This window comes from Coccinella septempunctata, chromosome 1, assembly GCF_907165205.1.
Source record: "Coccinella septempunctata chromosome 1, icCocSept1.1, whole genome shotgun sequence".
Classification (NCBI taxonomy): Eukaryota; Metazoa; Arthropoda; class Insecta; order Coleoptera; family Coccinellidae; genus Coccinella; species Coccinella septempunctata.
In genome coordinates this window covers 2194579-2215633 of record NC_058189.1, presented here as the reverse complement: position 1 = coordinate 2215633, position 21055 = coordinate 2194579, and the positions used below count along the sequence as shown (strand labels likewise).

General features: G+C 33.6%; 3 protein-coding genes across 4 annotated transcripts in view; 1 reads left to right on the top strand and 2 right to left on the bottom strand.

Annotated features, from left to right (window-relative positions):
- The window catches only part of LOC123320883 (zinc transporter ZIP1-like), a 43199-nt gene extending 27602 nt beyond the window's left edge, over positions 1 to 15597 (bottom strand). Inside the window, exons 1-2 of one of the 2 annotated variants that reach the window (XM_044908382.1) lie at positions 15473 to 15597; positions 8969 to 9021 (exon numbers count right to left, since the gene is read on the bottom strand). The gene's annotated coding sequence lies outside the window, so the exon portion shown is untranslated. Of the gene's footprint in view, positions 1 to 6347; positions 6469 to 8968; positions 9022 to 15472 lie in introns of those variants that run through there. The other variant, XM_044908389.1, reaches the window with a different exon arrangement.
- A 1324-nt stretch (positions 15598 to 16921) lies between these two features.
- Positions 16922 to 17762, top strand: LOC123320915. The gene is made up of 3 exons (XM_044908408.1): positions 16922 to 17258; positions 17314 to 17436; positions 17506 to 17762. The coding sequence occupies exons 1-3, from the start codon at positions 17104 to 17106 to the stop codon at positions 17681 to 17683; spliced, it is 456 nt and encodes a 151-aa protein (XP_044764343.1). The 5' UTR covers positions 16922 to 17103; the 3' UTR covers positions 17684 to 17762.
- Positions 17712 to 18986, bottom strand: LOC123320924. The gene is made up of 3 exons (XM_044908420.1): positions 18775 to 18986; positions 18142 to 18261; positions 17712 to 18004 (listed from the first exon to the last, which is right to left on the bottom strand). Exons 1-3 carry the CDS (start codon positions 18912 to 18914, stop codon positions 17812 to 17814), a joined length of 453 nt encoding a protein of 150 aa, XP_044764355.1. The 5' UTR covers positions 18915 to 18986; the 3' UTR covers positions 17712 to 17811.
- Between the last annotated feature and the right edge of the window lie 2069 nt (positions 18987 to 21055).

The window sequence follows — 21055 nt, the reverse complement described above, 5'->3', positions numbered from 1 at the left end:
ATCCGTTTTAGCCCAATTCGACGGTCTGATAAAATCATGTTATGAACTGCATCGATATTTTCTGGGACTGACCATAGACTTAATAATAATATATTATTATGTATATGGCATTGAACTAAAGAAGTTCTTTAGTTCAATGGTAACGTGCGTTCAAAAAAATTCGTCGTCAAGTAGGCTCTGGAATTTTGAACGTCGATATTTCGTGTCTAAACGTAATTCTTAGCTCGTGCTTTACTATTTTCCAGGTGAACTGTCATTTTAGCATTTTGGGTTGTTGTTGAATTAAAATTATCAGCAAATTATAAAGATGGTTTTTACGTACGTGTGAAAGACTTTTACTATTGAATTCTACTTCAAAATTGGAAAGAAAATTGAAAGAAAATGGAAATATTCTGTTCCGGCGACTTCATTGAAGCCTATGTTGCTGTAGATTATTAAGAATGAATTTTTCCATTGTACTGTTTTGCGATGTGTTGACGAAACAGGTATGTTCAAAAAAAAGGAAGTGGTATACCAAAAAAGAAAACTCTAGAGTTCAGTTATAATGAAAACATGGTGACAGAAGCTCGACAAACCTCTCTTCAGATTTTATCTCAAGTGGATGGAGTATCCGTTGGCATATGCCACCCGATTTTGAAAAAAAGATATCCATTTGTTTTCATAAAGATTGACATGTTATCAGAAAACTGAAATGGTTGTGATTACCTAACCTTGTAGCATCCGAGAAAAATTGGAGTTCAGTATCATACTGAAGTCAAAGGCAAAATGTGGACCTACTTTCTTTTATGAAACTTCAATAGCAGAACGTTATGAAGGAGAAAGCATCATGCCTTTTTATAGCTGAATTGAATTTTAATAAATTGTCCAATAGCTATTTTCATGTAATTCAGTTCTTTTAGTTTAGTCATGGATTTTCAGTAATGACTGAATCAATTCAATATTTATAGAGAATTAATAAACATATTATTGAGAATCTTACTGTGATCTATTCATATGACTGAAGTAACTAGAACCTTCTTACAAAAAAACATACTACCATGATCAATTCAAGATTCATGTCTCTTACGTATGAAAATAGTGGACGGTTAAAATTTTTACGAAGAACTTTTCTAACCGCCTCAGATTGTTTGGATTCTTGTCATCTTACTCAATGAAAGAAATGCTTTTCGAACGTTGGGTGAAATTTACAGGTAACCTTTTCTGAAAAGTGCCTTTCCGTACAAAATTACGACATATAGGTTAATGTCATCATTGTTTACATTTTGGGAAGATGAAGTAATTCAAGGAAAGACATACGTTCAGCCACCGAACATCAGCCTTCAAAATTTCATAGCCTACTTGACGACGAATTTTTTTGAACGCACGTTATATGGGACTGACACAGAAACTGGCCTTACCGATCTGTCATCATCTTCAATGGAAAATTTACCTCTTTTGAAGCTTGCAATCCAATTTTTCACGGTCGCATACAAAGGACATTGATCACCAAGGGTATTAAGATATCTTCGTAAATCTGCTTTCCTCTGAACCCTTTTAAATACAGGTACTTGATGATGTCTCGATTCTCCAATTTCACACTGACACTTCTTATGAGTTATTGTTCGTTGCTGTGGTAACGCAATAGCTATATTTTTTATGCATGGAATTGGTCAAGGATATCTAGATATCTATACATCTTCATAATTAGCTAATCTATACTTGATTCAATTTTATTTTAGCAGTCGGTTGGCCATGGAAATTTGACACATTTCACTCTGTATAGTACGAAAATGTGGGGTTATGAAGCTTGTCAAAACATTTTTGGGTTTTAAATCAACGCTATGTTGCCCGTTCTACGTGAAAGTTTCTGTTATTACGTATTTTATCACAATGTCGAATCTCTTCGGAAAATATGTGACGAACATAATTGAAGTTTATACAAAATGTTTGAAGGCATACCAAATTCAGTTATTTGCATGGAAAATACAAGAGATCAGTATAATATCATAATATGCACTGGCTAGAGGAGAGTTAATGTTCGTTATCTTCTTTGGCTTACATCATTTGTAAATTTCAAAAATATTAACCCGAAGATGAAATGCATATGATGCAGTTGTTGGGAATGGGTATCTCCCGAAGGAATTAACAGATAATTACAAAAAGTTAAATTCTTCACCAACTTTCAGCTTGCATCAATATATAAGTAAAAGGAATTAAAGGCAGTTTCAAGTTAAGATGCAAAACTTCACCGTTGAACAAAAATTTCACATGAATAAACAAGTAACATCTTAATACATTCATGTAATAATAATAATTAGGTATTTATTAGTACCTTAAGACATTTACATTGTATAGGACAAGTCAAATGAAAAATAGAAAAATCCATTTTAGGGAACTTATTCTCCGATGATATTTATCGAAAATCCTATAGTAAATTTTTCGCATTACTTCACTCAAATAAAAAATTCTCAAATGCCACCACTTTTTTGGGTCTCCCAATAGAAGGAAATTCTTTGTCATCCTCTTCATTCACAATCTTTCTGATTGTGGAAATATTCAGCTGAAATATGAGTCGCTTAGATTCAGATGAAACATTATATAAATTCTCTTACATTGAATATGTTCGCTACCGTCTGACGTATTGTGGATTTTAGAATATCAGGGTATAACTATTTGAATGGGCGGATCTGAATTCTAAATAGCACTTCTTGAAACCCTGTCTCTTTTTTCGATAACTTTCGGCATTTTCGTAATAAAAATTGATATTAGTTGTGGCAACGGCGTTATGACATTAACGACATTTCATGAGTGCCAACCTAACTTCGTTCTAGTTACAAAAACTTGAGAAAATTATTTCATGGCCAACCGACTGCTAAAATAAATTTGAATGAAGTATACTAATGTGTAGTGTGTGACACTACACATCTGGTACTGATATTAATTTCAATCAAGGGGTTATTAGTTAAGGCATTTTCAGTTTGATTCATGTAGCAAATTTTAACCCAACCGACCTGTATTCAAAATCAAAATGGAGTAGATATTCAATTTTCTAATTAAACTTAAAAATTACTCTGTATGTCTGTAACGATGCAGTTCTGTTCTGGACATTAGCATATGGCACATAGTTGATTTTTCACTGAGAATGCAGTTGCGAAATGAAGATAGATAAATAATATAAATCATTCGTTCACGCTCATATGGTCCTAAAATATGCGATAAAAATGTCAGACAGTGAAAGTGGGGCAAACATTTTTGAACCACGTCTTTTTCAGCAAACCATATTAATAACGAAAATAATAATTGTCGGATTCTATTTCCGATAGAATATTTCGATAGGTCGTGAAAATCACTATGATATTGAGATTTCATACTTTAATTTTGCCCAATGAATAGGTTTCAAAATCTAGTGATCCACTTACGTGAAATTCGCTGTAGATACCCAGTGCAGAAATATGATAGTGACTCATTGTACAACTGTAGTATAAATCGTTAGAAATGTGCGTGAAAATGATAATGCACCTCTGAAATCTACACAATTTATATCTTCAGATAAAAATATTAATTCCGAAAAACAAATGGGGCATATCTCACAGTTGGCCATCTGGGATTTTTCTCGGATATTCAAGGAGACGGTATCTTGTAGGATATCAAGAAACTTGTGCATTGAAAAGATAGTTAAATCGAGAAGGCAAAAGTAAGTAATGGAGTTTGGAAAAGTCTCGATTTCGATAACGTCAGTTTGGGTGGAAGATAATTGCATTGTATACAGAGTGTTACTAAAAAATAAGGGCGAAAGTTTTTAGGGAGTGATTTCCTGTATAGAAAATTGATTGATCTTTCATGTAAAGGTAAACTGAAGCTCTTAGGCCTTCTCCTTATTACTCGTTTCCAAAAAATGGTGAAAAAATTAATATATTACATATAATTTTTTGTGCTGAACAGTTGAAGGAATGGCCGAAAAAGCTATAGTTTCCTAATGAAGAAATCAAATATATCATTTAGTACATATACTGCATTCACATTTATTTTAGCAGTCGGTTGGCCATGAAATAATAATTTTTTAATAAGTTTTTGTAACTAGAACGGAGTAAGGTTGGCACTCATGAAATGTCGTTAATGTCATAACGCCGTTTCCACAACTTATATCAATTTTTATTACGAAAATGCCAAAAGTGATTGAAAAAAGAGACAGGGTTTCAGGAAGTGCTATTCAGAATTCAGTTCCGCTCATTCAAATAGTTGTACCCTGATATTCTAAAATCCACAATACGTCATACGGTAGCGAACATATTCAATGTAAGAGAATTTATATAATGTTTCATCTGAATCTAAACGACTTATATTTCAGCTCAATATTTCCACAATCAGAAAGATTGTGAATGAAGAGGATGACAAAGAAATTTCTTCTATTGGGAGACCCAAAAAAGTGGTGGCATTTGAGAATTTTATGTTTGAGTGAATTAATGCGAAAAGTTTACTACAGGATTTTCGATTGATGTCATCGTAGAATAAGTTCCCGAGAATTGATTTTTCTATTTTTCATTTGACTTGTCCTATACATTGTAAATGTCTTAAGGTACCAATAAATAACTAATTATGATTATTATCTCAATGCATTAAGATGAACAGCCACAAATACGCGCCAGTTGTCCTGTTAATTGTTTATTCATGTGAAATTTTTGTTCAAAGGTGATGTTCATCTTGACTTGAAACTTCCTTTAATTTCTTTTACTTATAATGATGCGAGATGATTTTTGTTGAAGAATTTAACATTCTTGTAATTATCTGTTAATTCCTTCGGGAGATACCCATTCCCAACCACTGCATCATATGCATTTCATCGTCGGGTTAATATTTTTGAAATCTACAACTGATGTAACGTATTCAAACTTTAGCCAAAGAAGATAACCAACATTAACTCTCCTCAAGCTTGTGCATATTATGATATTATACTGATCTCTTGTATTTTCCATGCAAATAACTGGATTTAGTATGCCTTCAATCAGTTTGTATAAACTTCAATTATGTTCGTCACATATTTTCCGAAGAGATTCGATATTGTGATAAAATACATAATAACAGAAACATTTACGTAAAACGGGCAACATAGCGTTGATTTAAAACCCAAAAATGTTTTGACAAGCGTCATAACCCCAACTTTTCGTACTATACAGAGTGAAATGTGTCAAATTTCCATGGCTAACCGACTGCTAAAATAAAAGTGAATGGAGTATAGTAGATACATGAATTCTTGTGAATGGAATCGAAAAAATTTAGTATGTGGCTGTCAACTTTGTCAACTTTGATTTCTATAGTAGCCTTCTTTCTAGTAAAACATCCCTGAAAATTACCATTTCTTCAACTCTTCAGCACTTTCTAGAAAAATTTCCCATTTTCTACAGTGTGAAACTTTTCGAGAATAGCCCTAAGAGTTTCAGTTTACATGAAAGACCCCGTTTAATTTTCTCAAACCCCATAAAACTTTCGCACTTATTTGGTAACACCCTGTGTAGAGACCATGTAGTAGCCTGTATAGCAAGATAATATGGTCACCTTTACTATTCACAGAAATCGAAATTTGGAAATGACTGAGATATATCGTTCATTTATGATACCTATTTTATTTATGTGTTGCTACGACCAAACAAGGGATGTGAGAGATTATATGTGCGACTAGTTTAAGGGTGATATGGCGTCTTTTAGTTGGGACACCCTGAACGAAGGATAAATAATATCCAGTCTATCAGAAGGTGTCGTAAAATTCTTAAATTAGCTTCTGTTTCACAGATACTTCATTGATAAAAATGAAAATAAAGCATATAGCAAATTCGAAATTGAGTTTACCATAATAAAGGAAATTCGAAGCAAACTCGTCTTCAATCTAAATCGGCCACAAGAAGCTTCCATAGGATGAAGATCCCATTTTTTCTCTTTCACTCACAAGGAAATTCAAACTTTGAATATCTCTCACATCATTGAACGAGATACAACGAACAATAAATTTCACTCACGTCTGTCTAATTCAAACTATTCGAGTATACGCGACGTCATTTATTACATCTTGTTTTAATAAATTGAAAAATGAGCCGAATTCAAAATGGGGACTTGCACATAGTGCAATGTATATGAAAGTTTCACAAGGCCAACATTCGGGGCCGTATATTTCACAAAAAGATAGGGTCAGTTGAAACTTCGTCAAGACCGAACGGTTGCGCCGAGGTGGATGAAATTTTGAGACTTATTACTAGAAGAGTAGTTCTTTCAGACCATGTATCGCAACCAGATCTAGGATGATTTTCCTGGGACATACGCGTGTCGAAAGCAGACTTTCCAGAAATAGTGAAAAATCAGAAATTTTTCTCTCTTACCTTTCTATATCTCGAAAATTATCCTGTGAGACAACATTTCGATGCAGGACTTCTTTATGTTAACAAAACAGTGCGTCTTATGATATGGGAACATATGAATTTCAGACGAAACTTCTTGAACCTAAAGAACAAGTTCTTCCCAAACAACTATGTTCAAATCAACACATACATTCGTTGGACTGTACACTTCTTCAACTCACATAGTGAGCCTATTACTCAAACTACCTATTATTTAACAAAACAATGCTATTTCCTCAAATACTTTACTTAAAATATGAACGTAATTTGTTTCAGTCGATAAAAGTTCAATAGTGGTATTGAGCAATACTTGTCCGTTGAGTATGAAATAGGGAAAACATATTGAAGTCTGTACAATGTTAACTATATAGCGAATAATCTCAATGGAAAAGTACTATCAAGTACGAAGACAGAAAAAAGAATGATGATAACATTAGGGAAATTGGAGGAAAATTTATGGTAAGTAAGCGTGCCAAATTCAACAACAATCTACACAAGGCAGTCAATGAAGGCATTTTGAACAATGAAATCTGCAACGATTATTTTTATACGTAGAAAAATGAAAACTTCTCAAATTGTATCCACTTATTTATTGTAGTTTCATTATACATATAATGAAACCAATAAATAACTATCTGAATCAATGTTTTTTAGCCTCATCACAAAAATCTCTTCAGTATACTTAAGATATGAATTAATGTTGAACTGACATTGACTATAGGTTATTTAACAACTGGGATAATGTTCAAATCATCGAATTAAAGTACCTACATAAGCAAAAATCGCCTACTTTTACGCATAATCGTGTCAAGTTCCTGGTAAAAGAAAAATTGTTCAATGACGTTATAGTTTTTTTGCACCAAGTAATTACACTGCGCAAAAAAATTAACGCACATTAAAGAAATCTCAAATTTATTCTACAACTGAAGGTGTTCTCAATGATAAGTATTTTTATCAGAATTATGCATGCATGTGTTATCCACTTTCAACGGTTTTCTTCAATACAGATGTTTTTTCCCAGCAGGAATAAAAAAAGATGATATTATCGGATTTTGAATGTATTGGCTCCATTCTAAAATCAGTTGTTCTCGATCAATTCTAGTGATCAATAGTTTTTCTTTCGTTTGATTTTCTACACTCGATCGCTATGCAACGCGAAACACGCAATTTGACCCAAGAGGAATGTGCCCAAGCGGTAGTTTTGCGAGAAGAAGGGTGGATATACACAAGAATTGCAGAAAGGTTTGGAGTTTGCCATACAAGTGTGTCCAGAATGTTGCAGCGATTCAGGGAGACAGGTATGAATGTCCGAAGACTAGGACAGGGTAGACCACGGGTAACAACTGCCATTCAAGAACGTTACTTGAGAGTTTCTTCGTTGAGACAACGGTTTGCAACCGCTCGCCTCCTTCAAATTCAGATTGAGCAAACTCATGAGGTGCAAATTAGCACAATAAGAAATCGCCTCAGAGAATATGATTTAAGGCCTCGTGTCGCGGCAAGAGGCTCAGCTCTTACCCCAGCCCATCGAAGGGCGCATTTGGATTTTGCGAGAGAGCATATCCATTGGGAAGAGGCCGATTGGGAAAGAGTTCTCTTCACAGATGAGTCTAGATTCTGCCTCTACCATTGTGATCGACGTTCCCTTGTATACAGACGTCCCATTGAAATATATGCTCAGTGCAATTTCCTGAATACTACTGGTTTCGGGGGAGGATCGATTATGGTATGGGGTGGAATATCTTTGACTGCTCTCACAGACCTAGTGGTCGTTGATAATGGAGCTATGAATGCTGATAAGTATATAAGGAACTTTCTTGAAGAGCATGTAGTGCCATTTGCCCCATACATTGGTGAAAATTTCATTTTTACGGACGATAATGCCATACCCCATCGTGCGCGCATCGTTCAGGAGTACCTTGAAGAGGTTGAAGTCTCTCGAATGGAATGGCCAGCAAGAAGTCCAGATCTCAATCCGATTGAGCAGGTTTGGGACAACCTCAATAGAAGGCTGAGAAGTTCAGAAAATCATCCAGCTCAGCTACTCTTAATGACTTGGGAATCCAACTCGGAGAAATCTGGGAAGGATTAGATCAGAACATTTTAAGATCACTCATTTTGAGTATGAACCGTCGTTGCCGAGCTGTAATTAACGCAAGGGGTGGAAATACCAAGTATTAAATCACTTATCAGTATTTCAGTATTTTGAAAATTGTTCATTTCTTTTCTTTCACATAAGATTCGGAGAAATCCTGAATTTTTCTTCTATTTAATGTGTCTTGTTTCGTTCAAAATCTTCCCGAGAGAACATAAAAAATAAGTTATAAAGTCAATGTAGAGTTAACTTTCATTAAAATTGAGATTTTCAGAATGTGCGTTAATTTTTTTGCGCAGTGTATCATTTGGTTATATCTTAATTTTTCTAATAAACCTTCTTCCAAAGAAAATGTTCTTCAAAGGCACTGAAGAAATTGAGACTTTTATCATTATCATTATCGTCTTATAACGATAACGCCAGATCCGTACTCAAAAAATTTGTTAAGGGTATGATATATTTATATACAATCCTTATTCAGGAGGATATGAATAACTGGAAATATTACCTCTATCGTCATTCTATGGAAAATTAACGTCCGGAGGATTCATGGCAGATATGCTGAAAAAAAAAATTATTTGTATTCAGAAATAGAAACTTCGATGAAATGGCAATCCGTGAAGTGAGAACTTATAAATAGACTGTATGATTCCAATATTACGCATAAAAATGTTTCATGGACCAAAATAGAACATTATATTTCAGGTCACGACGTATGCGAAAATTATATTAGATGAAACATGGAGGTTTTCATCACCATTGCATATATTTGTTGATCTGTGTCTTCTTCAAAAAACAATGGCCTATTTTACCTGAAAGGACATTAATTTATGTGTTGTTATTCACATAAACAAACAGACTCATTAATCAAACTCTTTTTAGAGAATAATTCTATTTGGACTAAGTATAATAATATGTCCGTGGTTATTTAAGTATTTGATACTTGATATAAATTATTAATACTTATAAATTTTCATGAATCGAGTACCAATTGAGTTATTGAAATTGAGCATTCACTATCTAATTCCGCCAATGAGAAAAATATTTTTTCGGATATTCACGTATAGAAGAGGTTTCTCTTTTAGAATATATGTCATATTTAGATCTACCATCATTTTTCTGGGAAATACGCTGTCGAAATTTGACCTCTAACGGTGACTATCGAAAAATTTCCAAAAAGATGAGGTCAGTTAAAAAATCACCTAGAATTTCAAATATAAAATTATGCCCCCCCCCCAAATGGCTCCTAGAACCGCCACTGAATTCCGTCGAATTCAATGAAAGAGGAAAACTGTCGTAAAACAGCAATTCTAACTAACCACATCTATTCCAATTTTATTTTATTCAAATAAACCCAAACAATTTCAATTCCGTTAAAAAATTAAAGAACTATGTACAAAATAATTTGATTCAAAAATCGTGAACCACACGAGACCAAGATTCTCGAAATGATTGACTCTGGTCGACTTGAAATAATATAAAATAAATAGATGTCTCACCTTTTGTTTATCAAGGAATTGTAAAGAAGCTGCTGGTGGAAAATTGTTTTAAACAATACTTTAACAAGCAATCTACAAGTTCGTATTTAATTTGTCTCGTCGAGAACTCCAAAACAAGCCGGTCGGTTCGACTTGTTGTCAAAAATCCCGACTAACAGGTACTGAAACATTCTTCAGCTTCAATTAGTGACTACAACTGACTACTAAATGATAAGAGTGAGAGTTGAAATGAGACCACTGTCGGTACAACCAGAATATTCCTGATTTTCATGTTCTGCAAAAATGTCGCACAAATTATAGATGATTCAATGCTACACTAGCCAAATCACCCTACAAAACATAAGGAAGCATGGTACAATTTATAAAAATCTTTTTTAATTTACCGAAGTTCTATCTGAAGCTACACCACGCACTTGTAAAACACCTTGTATTACGTAATATTAGAGGTGACCATCAAACGGTTGAAGAAAAATGTTAAATTTTGACTAGAACATCATTCGCTTCGTGTATTCCAAAAACCACATACATTTATCAGAGTTAAATATTTTATTACACCACTCTTCATTCTAATACCCTGTATTATGTAAATATTAAAAAATGAGTCAGTATTCTGTACACATTCAGGCTGGTTTTCTTTGAAACGATTGGGGAGCATTAGACCAGAAGTACCTTTTTATGATAAACAATACATGATTGCAGTGATTTTCTGCTGCTATTTTAAATAAGAGATCTCGGAGATTAAGCTCAATCGAATTTTTTGAATGAGCTCCCTACTCAATCAGATATTTATTGAAGATGATGAGTTAACAATCCTCATTACTCTAATCCTATAAAATTCAAGAAGAATATGAATCAGACAAATTAGTTATTTTTCAAACCAGAAGGTAATCTCAAAACTATAGGTGTAGCAGCATCCCTTAACAAAGCAATCTAATGGCTAGTTCTTATAGTCATGAAATTCTCGTATATAGAAAGTAGTTGGGGTCAAAAATCGCTCCTTTCTCATTCAAGAACCTGGATAATTTCTAGTTCAACAACCGTAATCTTCGATTCTTCGAACTTCAAAGCCTCCAATGGTCTGCTGATTATTATAAGGTCTGCAACTGTACGTAATAGTTATTGAAATATGAGATTTATAACATATTGAATATAATACAGTTTTCACTTTCAACTGTATCTTGGCATTGAAAGCATTTACATTCACTTGCAATTATCATTGTGTGTACCTCTAGCTGGTTGCTAGTTGATAATATTATTCCGAGTAGGTATGATTGAATAAATGCATTCATTTAAGTACTCAATTACTACGTATTACATAGTCATAATCATTGGGTGGACTAAATATATTCATGTTACCATACAAAAATTAGGTACATATGCATATTCTTCAAAATTCCAATTTGAAACTGGAGACTGCAACAGCCGAATCGTAAAAAACACATGTTACAAATAATAACTCTGGTTAGAGAGACTTATAATGACAATTAAGGCGAATTTGAATTATATTTTCTGAAATTATTTTTTATTGAAAATTATAAATATTAAAAAAATACTTTTCGAAATTCCATTTTCTAACTGTTACTTGATATTCCCAATTAGAATATAGTCATAAAAAATGATCTATGGCGTCATATCTCAAATTTGTATAAGGTAGATTTTTCTACAATCAAAAACTCAATTTAAAATTCCTACTAATCTATGTGTTGGAGCATATTCACAACAAAAAACTGTCTGTGATTCACTGAATTTTTCTAAGTAAGGGACTCGCATTGTATTTATATATTTATTTATTTAACTGAAGATTAGGGTTGAGCAGAGGCGTAGGAAGGGGGGTGCGGAGGGGGCGGACCGCCCCGGGTGCCAGCCCTGTGGGGGTGACAAAAATGTATCTTGAGAGGCTTATATTTGATTAGAGCTTATTTTCCTAGCAAAGAATAAAGAAGTACATCTAAGTCGGATCGATTTTAGATATAGTTTACGTACGATCGCTAAAATTGTGGGTGAAGTACAATTATCTATTAGGATAGATATCGTAAAATGGCAAAGAGGAAGGTTAATCTTTGAAAATGGCTACTAAGCGAGGAGCGGAACAGTGAGCAAAGAGTACGATGGCGTCGAGAAGGAAACTTGTAGTCAGGGCTGAATAGAGTAGGAGCAGCGAGTGTCCGGGTGGAGTGATTTATGACCCATTATGTTTCCACTGCGCCTGCCTCTTCCAGTAGTTTAATTTCGTCATTCATCCTCAGTGCGTCTGCGTCAGTACCTAAATTCGACTGCAATAATACGCAAGCGCCGTTTACTCGTTTATTGCTTGTGCTTCTTTGTGGTAATCTAGACTAGCTTTGTTATTGGTGCCGTGGTGTACGTATAATCGTACAGAAATAAAATATTGAATCAGTGGTCCAGATTATTCTACCTCTTCGATCTGGCAGCTGGCAGCTCAATTTGGGTGAGTTTTGTTTTCCCATGCGTTTTGATAGTTCTAAATGTGATAGGATGAGGAGCAGAGTTAGGTAATCTACATATGCACACTTTCGCAATTTAGTGAAGGTCGATCTGTTGAGAAGTAGCAGGAGGACTGACAAGGTGGAGTACTCAGTATGAAGCTGTTAAGACTGCATTCCAAAGTTCCAAGAAGATTGCCGATATAGCATTGAGGAACTTTGTGACCCCTTCAGAAACTATCCACACTTGAAGAGCAGCTCAAACTTTATTAACTGCAGAATGTGATTTCTCATTCTTGTGCTATTTGAGTCTATGGAATAGTGCACTAGAAGAAAAAAGGCTTTTAAACTTCTCATTCTTATGAGGAACTTTTCGACACTTATTCCTACAGTGTAGAAAAGTGCCTCATCAGAATGAGATGTTTAATGGCCTTTTTGATTGAAAACAGGGAAATTCTTGTGGAAAAGGCAATGGAATTTGCGAAAGGTATTTGTGACGAGATGAAAATTCCTACCGCCAAAAGAAGAACCTTCAGAAGAAGGAAATCTATGCCGGAGAAAAAGATATCGGACGATCGATGTTAGGGTGCATTGACACGTTTCAACAAAAAATAAACACTCGTTGCCAAGGCATGGAAGTGATATCACTCAGGTGTGCTATCTTGCAGACCAAGAACTTGCTGAAGAGTTCAGAAACTGAATTGCTAGAATTAGTTGGCAGTTTAGTTTGGAGTTATGAAGAAATGTCTTCAGAAGACATTTTGAAAGAAATCCCACGTCTGAGGAGGTTTTTAAAAGTTCGGCTAGCGTTCCTGAAGAAGAAGCTCTAAAGTGGAGTTCTTTGAGACTATTGCAGTTTAATGTCGAGTATGAGCTTCCAGATTCTGTTCCAAATTCAACGTTAGCACTTGGAGTTTACCTTACATTATGTGTTTCTGAGTTTTTTCAAAACAAAGCTTATCCAAAGTTATCTCAGATCTACTATGAGCCAAGCTCGACTATCTTGCTTGGCTATTTTATCCAATGAGCATGGTGTAGCCAGAGGGATCGACTTTGATGAGACTATTTCTCAGTTTGCAGAAAGCAAAGTCAGAAAAAAGAAGTTCTGAAAGAAAAGATGCTGATAAGTTATTGAATTTGTGCAAAAAACTGATTTTTTTCATTCAAATATAATATTTTACGTGTTGCCCTTCACACCTCTATGCCCATGTTTCAAACACTTCAAATAAAAACTTGTAATTTTGTTAACAAACAAAAAAGGCTCAACAATGTTATGTAAGGTTGGGGGGCGACATGTTGAAATTCCGCCCCGGGTGTCACAAGAGCTTGCTACGCCTCTGGGGTTGAGGTTAGACCTATAAACCCATCGAGAAAGTAAGGAACAATCTGTAAAATCAAAATATGTATACAATATAATATCCCGATTTATGAACTGACCTGAGTTGATAAACTTAACCGAGTTGATACACTTACGAATTGACATCCCACTCAATACACGATTTGTGAGGTATAGTTAGTTGTTCGGAATATTTTTTACTTGTATTGTTTCATATCATAAGGTTTATTACGTTAGTTGACTGAAAAATAAGTTTAGTTGTGTATACCCACAGGTTAAAAGAAAGTGAAAATGTAAATTTATAGTTACGCACAGGTTGTAAATTCTAGAATTGAAAACCTCTATAACTCATCATGTTTATTTATGTTAAATAAACATTATTATTATTAATAATTTATATTAATATCTACCTATAAATACAGAGTCAGTCTTCGACAAATATTTCAACAACGATTTGATTTGTACAATTCGATGAAAGATATTTTAACGGTAGAATCTTGAGGTCAAAAGAAACACTTTTTTCTATACCATTTTGAATTTTTACAATGAGCTGTGCCACCCCTGTAAGAACAAAATTACCTTCAGAATAACTAGCTAAATCTGTGACACTACACATCTGTGGATCTTTTAAAAAGAGTAACATTTGGTCGAAGTACCCTATTTTTTGAAGCTCGATGCAGTCTTGACGATTATTTAAGTGATTCCATCTTTTTGGAAATTTTTCGATAGTCACCGTTAGAGTAGTTTTTCTCTCAATAAAAATAACCGTAGATGGAAATGTGATACATACTCTGCAAGAGCAACACTCAACACTTCTAGTAATAAATCTGAAAATTTTAAGGCAGTGGGCGCCCGCATTATTTCAAGTGTATTACTCATTTCAACGGTTTAATTTCATCTCACATATTTGGTTCCTCCGTGTTATTTACCAAACGAAATTCTTAAGACTCATCTTATTCATATTTACTTTTCAGAGGCATTCGAACAAAGAGTTTATCAACAGCGAAATTTTCTATATGCTGAAAAATATTTTTCTCCCACAAATACAATTCCTTCATTCAAATCGATCTGTTTGATATGTGATCTAGCTCTAGTATGTTTTCTATTCTCAATAATTATTTTTTCTGGAGCTTCCATGATATCGAAAGGAAAAAGACCAGAACGAAGAAAATTGAAAAAAATTAACAATAACTCCGAATTCCATTCAGTGCATCATTTGTTGGCCTCAAAGACGTTTGGACCTCAATAATATGCCGAAACGTTGGATAGGTAAGGATATAATGAACCGAAATGATCAAAATAACCCCATTAATCAAATCAATCACTGAATTTTCCATCATCCATTATTTGAAGTCGATAACTGACATCTAAATATGGGGATGGAATGCAAACAGAAAGAGCAAAAAACAAAAATATATTTATTGTATCTTCTTGTTCAGACCATACACGCACATTTCAAATTGACCAAAAGTTGTCTGATGTGAACTCATGAACGCCTATAGAATGATCAATGATTTGTCTCGATAAAAATAGAACTACTCGAATCAATCTCGGTAGAATCATGTCCTCGAAAGAAATGAGGATGTCGAATGAAAGTTTTACAATCAAAACCAATAAACAACGACTTTTCTCTTCCTAAATCTACAAACTTATCAATAGTGAAATTATTAAATCGATCTGCGGAAACGAAAGAAAACTGTAATTTGCGCAATTAATGAAGCATTTCAACGAACCTCTTTTTCATCAGAATTACAGAGCCACTTTTTTCGTCCGAAAAAAATCACATATTATAAACACGGCGAGAGAGTTATAAACACTCTTCCACGCTTAGTGGAAGTGCCTGAACTGCACGGATCATTCAGATTCAGAATTAAACGAAATGAAATGTGAATGCGATGATACAGAGTGATCGCTTAGCCTCCTCTAGTTTAATTGGGTTCTGGAAAGAGGAGATTTGCCAATAAAGAATTCGATGTTAAAGGTTTCTAACTCTGGGATCCATTCCAGTCCTGAAGTAATTCAGGAATTCAAGATAGATGAAATATTCAATATTGGGATTCCCAGAATGCTTCTTAAAATTTTTAATCAATTTGCAACAAACTGATAGGATAGTGTTGAAACAGTTAACATATGTTTGTTGCTTCCTAAGGGAGAAGAGACAGGATGATGAGTTTTCAACTTGTACATACATTATATTATAACAGAAGATTGCTGAGCTAAAAAAAACACTTTTTTCCCCTACCATTTTTTCCAATTCGGCTAGGTTGAAAATATACAGGCCCTTGAAAATCCATAAAAAATATTGCCATAAATCCCAAATGATTGAATTGAATGGAATAATTTTCGGAATATATTTTTTCATTGATGTGATGAATCTTCTCCGAACACAAAATTTCACCCACATCTTCCAGTTTCTTCCTTATGACCATTAAATATCATAAAAATACCAGAAATTCCAAACACCTAACACTTAAAAGTAAATTAATGCTCATTCATGAATATTTGATTATTTTGGACAATGGTTGGTTTTCGAGTAATTTGATATTCGAAAATGAAAAATATGAATATGAAATTCGAAATATTGGCTGAATGCAACTCTGAGATGGATTTAGCTTATTATTCTGAAGGAAATTTTGTTTTCCCAGGGGTGGCATAGCTCATTATGGAAGCTTAAAATAGCTATATCTTTTTATCTAGGCCGAATCGGAAAAAATGGTAAAAAAAAATGATTCTTTTGACTTCCAGAGTTAACTCTTGTAATATGTATCAAACACTCACCCGGTAGAGAGCAAATGCTTCTGCATGATGATGATATTTAACAATAAAGATTGATATTTAATTCAAGAAATGGCGGATGCGCTACTGGAAAAATAAATTTATTGAGTATTTTCCTTCATATGGAAGGCTTTTTGATTTAGAATGATGATCTTTTTATTTTCTTCAAGGCAAAACTGATATAAAAATCTTCTGATATGTAGATAAACATTCAACAGAATTTTTTTCCACCAATGAGCTTTTGGGCTAATGAATAGAGCTAAATTCATGAAAAGTTTAACTACATGTGGATTTCCATAATCTATATTGGTAATAGGGCTGATAAAATCATTCTTTCGAATAAAAACAAAGCTGAGTCTGTTTCGAAAGACTAAAAGAACAAATATTCCCTATTTCTTTATTCTAACCTAACAAATGTCGATAACGATATTCAATTTATGCTCGCTGCTCAGCCTAAAATAGAATAGAAAATAGTCAAAAAATACCCGCTGACAGAAAAGTGATGATAGTGACGGTTCCCTAATTTTTCTGGATTTGCTACGACTTCTTTCTGTAATTATAATTTTTTGTATCTGAATATTCGAACACCATGTCGAGTCCCAAAGCAACAAAATCGGTAGTCTCAAAATTGGGTCTGAAACCTTTGAACACACAGACCCTCTTGTACTATTATGTACCATTTCAAGGAGTCCTGAGTTACACAGCTTTATCAATAAACGTTATGAATCCTTCTTTGGTTTTGAGGTAAGAAACAGTTTTCTTTGCAAGAAGGAAAAATTAGGTATGACCATATTTCCAGGGTGTTTCCCAGAAAAGATATTACAAATATTTTGTTGATGAATACCTTGTTGGGGTCAGGACTATATCTTTACGATAGATCCCATCTGAGGACTCTCAGTCAGAAGGAGAGGATCTTGTATAGGTAATTAATTCTTTATTATGTGAATTTTCCATCAAACGATATGATGTTAATTGCTATAATTTATTTTAGTGCATTTGGAGCTGTCACTTTTTCACTTGGTTCAGTTTTGATTTGGGCAATATTGAGGAGTGTTATTCCGAAGAATATACCGCTATGTACCATTTGCGGCCTGGGCACATCCTTAGCTATGATAAAAATTGGAAGTGGATATGCAAAACATCTTGACACTTTAGTGAAAGAAACGTAGGTTTATACTGCATTTAGACGTAAATCATGTAAATTAGTATTGTTTTAACTTCTAACAATAAATAAGATTTTTACTCGTTTTTCAAGTGTTTTCTTGGTAAAACATTACTTCCGTCATTTCTACCACCATCAAATCCTTTGGAAAATTGTAATTCCCACTGTATTATCCACATGATATAGATATGAAATAAAAAAGAATATTATAATTCTTCCGCAAACGAATGCAACAGCTGTTCTAAGCAAAGGTTGTTGAGGCATCTTGATTATTAACCAGCTGAAGAATTTCACACTGGAGTGATTGAACATAAGGGATCCCAGTATACTAAAACAGCAAATTTCAAAGAATTATTCATAAGAGCCACTTATAAGGGGCAGGACAGAAAATAAGCAGAAATATACATCTTGACTCACTTCGACAAAACAATAAATAATGTCGTAGTTAGGACTCTTGATATTTACCTGAATGTTAAACGATGGAATCCATAAATCCTCCGCATTGATGGACGCATATATAACATGACTGCCATTCCATAAACCATATTATAGAAAAGAAATGGAAAAAAGTATTTTCCCATGTAACTGAAAAATGTTGGAATGAAATCTCGAACAATTTCAGTTTTCAGCAAATGTTGCAAAATGGCGAATGCGCTCTGAATAAAATTTCTTGCTTCTGCATTTTCCCTCGGATACTATGGCGATTTTGGATATATTTTCCAAATTTTTCCTCATTTTGAGCCTTGAAGGCTATGAAACATTATACATATCACCTTCTATCAAGTAATAAGATAGATTAGCGGCAATATCATGATAAACAAAAAACCGAATTACCTATTTGATTTTTACCCCATTGTGGGCGCAGTTGAAAATACGTACTATCGTGGAAATCAATTTCTTCAGTTCAATAATAATAATCACCAATCACACATGGATTTCTTACAACGTATGGACCACATCAATAAAATTTCAACACAAACCCTATAGAGTAACTAATTCCCTATCAAAATTTTCATTTTCAACCCATTAATTTGGAATGGCCACTATTATGAATATGGACAGCCACCATCAAAGAGAATATTATTGTTGAAACCATACCTCACCACCAAATCGTGATGAACTTCTAGTAGCGACATCAAAATATATGGTATACTCCCTTGTATATATGATAAAAATTGTATTTTCTCTAGGAATTCATTGTATTCCCGTTCTGAAGTTGTTGTTGTTGAATATTCCATGTTGCCTATCGAAGATTCTCCGTTATAGAGTTAGAGCATGTAAAACTTCATGGGAATGACAACAAAGCATGACAAAAAGAACATAAATAAATTTCAAATCTGTCATCGATGAAAAGCCTTTATTTCGATTGAATACAAGAATAAACTCACATTTCGAGAAACACGATTTGATTGTTTTTCTTCGTTGAGTGAATATATAACATTCATTTTCTTATATTGATGTTCAAGTTACAACTATGCGTCAAAAAAACCTGGATATTCCTACTACAGTATGAATCCTCTAGTTTCAAAACCCGACAAATCCAATTTTGGTGGAAAATGAGTTTGATGTGACAATATATATAGGGTGAGTCTTTGACTCTAGATTCTTAAGGTCAAAGTAAACACTTTTTCCTATATATACCATTTTTTCCGAATCGGCTCGGTTAAAAAGATACAGGCTGTTGAAAAACCATAAAAAATGTTATTTTTATTTCTCACACAAACGGTTTTATCGAATGAAATGAAACTCGGAATTAGTTTTTCATTTATTTGATGAATCTTTTTCGAACACAAGATATATATCACCCAAGTCTTCCAGTTTTCTCATTATGACCATTACGTAGTATAAAAATACCAAAAAATTCAAAGAACCCGACTCTTGAAACTAAGTTGAACGCTACCTGATGAATATTTCAACCTATTATATTGTCGTGATTCTCATTCTCTTTTTTCTTGATTTCTCATTTTGGTTGTATCGTAATTATTCTTTTTGAACTCCTGCCTCTTCTCTTATCAATATTGAATAATAATAATAATTCTTCATGTTTTCTCGTATAAGGCGCTGTTTTCTGGTAATTTGATGTTTGAACTATGTTTAAAAGATCCACAGATGTGGTACAGATTTAGCTAGTTTTATTCTGAAGGTAATTCTGTGCTGCTCATTATGAAAACTTAAAATGGCTATAAAGGGTAGATCTCATCAAAATAAGTCGTTTAACCAAAAATTGTCTATATAAAATATCCAAGATGGCTAAGATACAACCCCTAGAAGTTCGACAAAATTTCTTTGAATTTCAAGTACTGTGGAAGTTGACTCCGGCATCGCAAAAACGAAAAAAAAAATTAACAAATGGCTGGACAATGAATGGTTCTGTACCAAGTTTATCGTATTAAATGCATCAAGTCACTTTTGAGAGAATCATAATTGTTGTATCTTGCAATTTAGGGCGAAAAAAATGTAGAAAATCAAGGCAGTTTTTTCAAAGTGCTTATGTTTTAGTTATGTTGAAAAAGTGCTTTATGATGTGTCCCCATTTCATCCCATTTTTAAGACGATTGTTGGAATGTTCGAACAAGAAAATGGTGATATATCACCATGGGCATATATGCCCATTGTGAAAAAATTCGTGAATAATTCAGACGAATTTTATTGGTGAGGTTTCGAAGTGTTATTCTATTTTTTACACTTGTGTCCTAAGTCTCTTCTGTCAGTTGGTATCGAAATGAGCCATTTCAAGAAATCGTGTAAGTCAATAAAAAATAATGAGAACAATTCGGCAATCCTAAGTTTCATCCATTTTCATTAACACGTAAATATCGAACAAGCCAAATATCCTATAAACAAAACCACATGATCGAATCGATGAGTTTTTCCTACTGCTTTGCTATAATTCAGCTAACAAACGGTCTAGTGTCATATTAGGATCTATTTCAGTAATCATTTTCGAATTTTTGTTCAACTTTGTCATTTTGAAAGTTTTGTATAGGTGATTTTTTTGAAACGCTTCATTCTGACCAGTTCTAACTTCTGTTGAAAAAAAAGCCTCACCTTCAAATACACCCTGTATATTTCAATCAGGGCCGAATCGGGAAAAATGGTGATGGAAGAAAGTGTTTCTTTTGACTTCAAGAATCTCGAATATTTGTACCATCAGTCGAAGACTACTGACCCTGATGTATATTCAAATATCATAATTCTCTATTATTTGGTATAGGTTCATATACTTAAAAATACAGCAAATCATTACCAAAATTTGAATGTAAAAAGACCTTTTATATTCATGTTTATTAAAATAATACCATGATGTTTTTATTCAAGTCTTAATTAAGACGGATTCTCCTTTAACAAATTTGCAAAATTAGAAAAATCCGAATTTTGA